We start from the raw sequence: 4,568 nt of genomic DNA, 5'->3' as shown, positions 1-4,568 counted from the left end.
AACAGAGTGATGGGTTGCAAATGAGCACCTGGCACATTCATGCCAATGAGAACAGAGATGTTCTGATGGACGTCAGGACTCTGGTGATACCACTCAAATTTGGGTCATACTATGCCTGAAGCTATATATGGACTGCTTAACCATTTGAGCAAATAAATAGCTTATGCATTAGAGTCAGAATGAGATAAATCTTCTGTTGCTTACAACCAAAAGAATCCTAAATATTATACTTCCCCCAAAAGAAGATTCCCTGCACAGAGAAGCGAAGGGTGGGATCTGTCCCCAGTGGCAAAGAACACTCTTACCTCCACCCTGCTGCCTTTCCACCTGGTCTGAGAGCTTCTGGGGGTACATCCACTGTGTACCCCAGGCTCTCAGAGGAGTGTGTGTCTCTCTAGTGACTGTTCATAAGTACTTCACAACTGTATGTGTAAGAGATGCTAAGGCTCATTAACACTAAATCTCTAGCTTCTGGAACAGAGTGTGGGACAAACAATAAACATTGATTGAGCGAATGCATGAGTCACTCAAGCCTCCAAGCCCCTCCCCTCAAGTCCACCAAAGGAAAAAAAGCTGTGGCTAAAAGTTTGCATGACATTTATTCTCCCTCAGGGGAAGGCAATGAGAAGTTAGCTGAGAGACAATGGAGGATCGGCTCTGGATCTGGGAGGGCAGAAGCAGGTGGTGGTTGTGGGAGTCTCTGTGCTTCTCCCCAGGGTGGCATCAGAGACCCCAGAGGCTCTGAGACCTGGAGTGGAGACAAGAGCAGAGAAGTGGACAGGGGTGTGGGGTGTCTGGGGGATATGGGGACTAGAGCCACCTGTCCCTACAGAGCACACCTGGAGTCACATCCTGGAACCCAGTCAGGGGTTTGTGTGGGTTGTGGGGTTTCAGAGATGAAAACCGCAGACTCTAATTGCAGGAAATGGTGGGAACCTCAAAATATGAGGTGACCCCCGATCTGCCAGCATCAAATCCCACAAGGGGCCCCTCCCGGCCCATGTGCTGCAGCCGTGGCCTGATCTGCGCGCACAGCTGAGCAGCCCTGGAGGGAGAGACTGAGAGCCCTCCCTGCCAGCGGGGTTCCTGAGCTCAGCTCTCAGGTCCCTAGTGTCCTGGGCAAAGATGTGACCTGTCTCTCTGATGCCCAGGGATCCCATACTAGGCCTGGGGATGGGAGTTCAATCAGGGCTCTGATGTCTTTAAATATCCCAGTCTGAGGCCGCTTGCTTGGTCTTAACCTCTTTACACGTAATCATTTCATTCAATCCTTGTTGAAAATCAGAAATACGGATTCCTATCCCTTCACAAGGAAGGAAACTCAGGCTCACAGAGGTTGAGCTACTTGCTCAAGTCCACAGCTGACCGGAGATGGGGACCTGATGGCACCCCAGGATGGCCTGGAGTATTTCTCAACCGGTTCCAGCTGCAGCCCACCTACCCATCTTCTCCCCACTTTTCAGACAGTGGAGAGGATAACGTGTCACCAAAATGAAGCTTGATGGGACATGAGTCCTTATGCACTTCTGTATGACAAATGTATTTTTGTGATTTTAAGCTGTGTTGTACATGTGTAGGGTGAGTTCTGAGCGCTCCAGGAATGAGTCCCTGCAGTCACCTCTGCACTCACCTAATAAGGGCAGCACATCCCGAGAAACGCACAGATGTGCCTGGAAGGTTCCATATGCAGCAGTGTAGAGGTGATTTTATCAAGAAAACTGGTGATCCATGCTTTGCAGATATTTTCCACCAATGGGCATGCTGAACACAACAGGCCTGCAACTTTTTCAATGACTTTCTGCAGGAGAAACGGCACCATAACCAGATAGAGGAATCAGGTGAACTGCACCCAGGTCAGCCCCCTGCAGACCCCAGCAGCTCTAGGCCCTGGGCACCCTGACCGAGGGCATGCTGGGAGGAGGGCCTGGTGCCAGGCAGCCACGGAGCAGAGGCTAGAGAGGCAGGGATCAGAACTCATGCCCAGGCACCAAGGCCCTGGCCTAAGCCTGGCCAGGAGGGGCTCTTGAGAGAAGGACAGTTGACCCTGTAGTGTCCCAGTCCCCTGTACATCATTATCCTGCCCCCTGCCTTCTGTGTGGAGAACAGCGCCCACGGCTCCTGACCCACAGGAAGGGTTCTGCCTGCCAAGCTTCCTGGGTCCCAGCCTGACGGGGCTTGTGCACAGGGCTGTGTGACGAAGGTTAGGAAAAGAAAGCACTTGGAGTCTTGGCACATTCCACTTGGACGTATCTTCTCCCACCATCCAGTGGAGACGGATAAAGCTGAGTTCCCAGGGCTGAGGGTGGGCCCTGCAGCACCAGGGATCTGAGCAGGATCAGGGAACAAAGCAGAGGGAGAGAGGGAGGGGGAAGCAGGGCTTCTTGGTAGTAACATATCCCTTGTTCAGCAGGTGCTCAGGGCCAGGCATGGAGCTAAGCTCGTCCACCCCTCAGCTCCTTTAAAGGGCTTCGATAACTTACAAGGGGCGATTATGATCCATCCCACTAAACAGAAAACAAAACTGAGGCTCAGAAAGCATTAAGGACTTGGCCAAGCCATGCAGTAAGGAAGTGGCTGATTTAGGCTTGATCTGTCCTGACCCAGGCTCCACTGGAACCAGCCTCAGAAAGCATTGCCTTATATATGCCCAGTGGGGATACAGGGAAAGATTTCTACCTCCTCGGAGACAAGTGTCCTCTGACAATAGGATGGAACCATGCACACCCGTCCTCCAAGTTTCATGTCCCTACAACTTCACGATTTCAGGGGATTCTCTTAAGTCAATTCCCTAATAGAAGGGGACCAAAGGATCCCCTACTGAGGAGCTCAGGACCAAATAGGGATCAGCCCCTCCCTCAGTGCCCCCCGACAGGCCCCCCAAAAACTCCTCGTCAAGAAGGAGGTGGTTCCCCAAACATGAGAGCCTCACCTGAATCAGGTTGAAGCCCAGGCAATTCTTCACCCAGCTGACAATACACATACAGATACCACATAGGGTGAAGGGACGGTCTTCCTGTCAGAAAAGGCAGACCCCAGAAATGGTCTCTCAGACACCCCAAGAGCAATAGACAGGGCCTCAGGAGGAGCCCTTGGTGTCTTCTAGGCCAGCAGAATCATCTAGGATCCTTCTGTTCTTTAGGGCCTGAAGCAGGCTGGCTGGCCCCTGCCCACCTTCCTGCTAGTCTTGGTGGGACTGAGACACCCCAGAACCTTCCCCACACCCGCAGCGCCTCACCCAGCCAGCACGTGCACCTCTTCTGTTCTCTGGTCAGTCCCCAGACCACCCTCTGGGTAGAGCCCGGCCAGACCGAGCTCGGTAGACCCCCGCCCAGGCACCACCCTGCACAAAACCAGCATCTTCAGCCCTCAGCCCTGCCTCCCCTCCTCCCAAAAGGATGTGCAGCCCTGCCTGCTGCTCCCAGGACAGAGAGGATGAGGAGGGCCTGTGGTAGGTGAACAGGGAGCCAGCAGTGAACCTGGGGGGTCTCCTGGGCCAGCATCTGGAAGAACTTCTCATCCTGACACCTGTCAGCCATGTCCAGGTCATGGTCCTCAAGGGAAAGACCACAAAAGGTCAGCCCTGGGGAAGAAACAGCATCAACATCAATATCCCTCCACAAGTGGAAGGAGACAGAACGGTCAGATCTCCTGGCTGGTGGGGAGCCCAGGAGGTGGCCAGAGCACAAGACAGAACCAGGGATCTGTGAGGGGTCCAGGGGGCCAGTCCTCACACTCCGCCCTGGAGCTGCTCTGACCCAGTCTCTGTGCAACAGACATGCTCTCAATTCTTTCTGAAAACATTAGGAGAAGATTATACCACCTCCACCACCACCATCCTTTCTGTCTTCCTGTATCCCTCTCTGTCCCCCTCCTCTCTCTCTCTCTCTCTCCCTCTCTCTCTCTCTCTCTCTCTCTCACACACACACACACAGATTTGGAGCTGCTCTAAAAGAAAACTACCCTCATCTCCTTTCAGAGGTTGTTCTTTCTCTCTTGCCTTCCCCCAGGAGGTCAAATCTGGTGGCCCAGCCCAACCCAGTCTCCAGACTGTCCCTACCCTCTGCTATGAAGAAGGTGCCAGGATGTGCATGAGAAACATCCTTACCCGGGGTGGCCAGGAGCACTGAGGCAAGGAGCAGGAGGGCCCAGGAGGTCATGGTGGGGCAGATGCTGAAGCACCCTTCACACCCCCTTTATGTGGCTGGCCGCCTCGCAATCTGACCTTGCCGGGTAATGCTCCTCTTGTAGGGCACCTCCCCGTGTCACTGGCTTTACCACAAACACAGACACCAGTTTGTGGAGAAGTGGGGGGAGGAGTGCTTCCTCAGAGACTCCACACTATCTTCCACCTCCCCTCCCACACACACATACTGCTAGAGCTTTCCCAGTGAGTGGGGGGTGCTGGAGGGCAGCAGCTGCCATGATGCACTCCCCACCCTGCCCCAGGATGAGCTAATGGACAGAGCAATCCCTGCACCTGAGGGCTCAGGTAGGCCCTTGGGCCTGGAGCTTCCCACCCCTCCCCCTTCCCTCCCCCCCTCTCCCTGGTGTCCCTCCACCAGCCACTT

At 54.2% G+C, this 4,568-nt stretch overlaps 1 protein-coding gene across 1 annotated transcript; it reads right to left on the bottom strand.

Annotated features, from left to right (window-relative positions):
• Positions 1-663: 663 nt before the first annotated feature.
• On the bottom strand, positions 664-4,157 carry LOC124503468 (antimicrobial peptide NK-lysin-like). Its single transcript, XM_047068541.1, has 5 exons — positions 4,106-4,157; positions 3,477-3,580; positions 2,930-3,013; positions 1,631-1,798; positions 664-748 (listed from the first exon to the last, which is right to left on the bottom strand). Exons 1-4 carry the CDS (start codon positions 4,155-4,157, stop codon positions 1,631-1,633), a joined length of 408 nt encoding a protein of 135 aa, XP_046924497.1. The 3' UTR covers positions 664-748.
• Positions 4,158-4,568: the final 411 nt, after the last annotated feature.

Source organism: Lynx rufus, unplaced genomic scaffold (genome assembly GCF_022079265.1).
Source record: "Lynx rufus isolate CCGP_SWC_20201006 ecotype Redwood Valley unplaced genomic scaffold, mLynRuf1.p SCAF_8, whole genome shotgun sequence".
Lineage (NCBI taxonomy): Eukaryota > Metazoa > Chordata > Mammalia > Carnivora > Felidae > Lynx > Lynx rufus.
Note: the sequence above shows the minus strand (reverse complement) of the source record. Positions and strands in the feature narration are given on the sequence as shown.

Bases quoted from the DNA above. Each gene is read 5' to 3' on its own strand.
- LOC124503468 (XM_047068541.1), bottom strand. From the start codon at position 4,157: ATGACCTCCTGGGCCCTCCTGCTCCTTGCCTCAGTGCTCCTGGCCACC. The intron at 3,581-4,105 runs GTAAGGATGTTT...TTTCTTCCCCAG, and splicing joins AGTGCTCCTGGCCACCCCGG to GGCTGACCTTTTGTGGTCTT. The intron at 1,799-2,929 runs GTGAGGCTCTCA...TTTCTCCTGCAG, and splicing joins TGGGCTTCAACCTGATTCAG to AAAGTCATTGAAAAAGTTGC.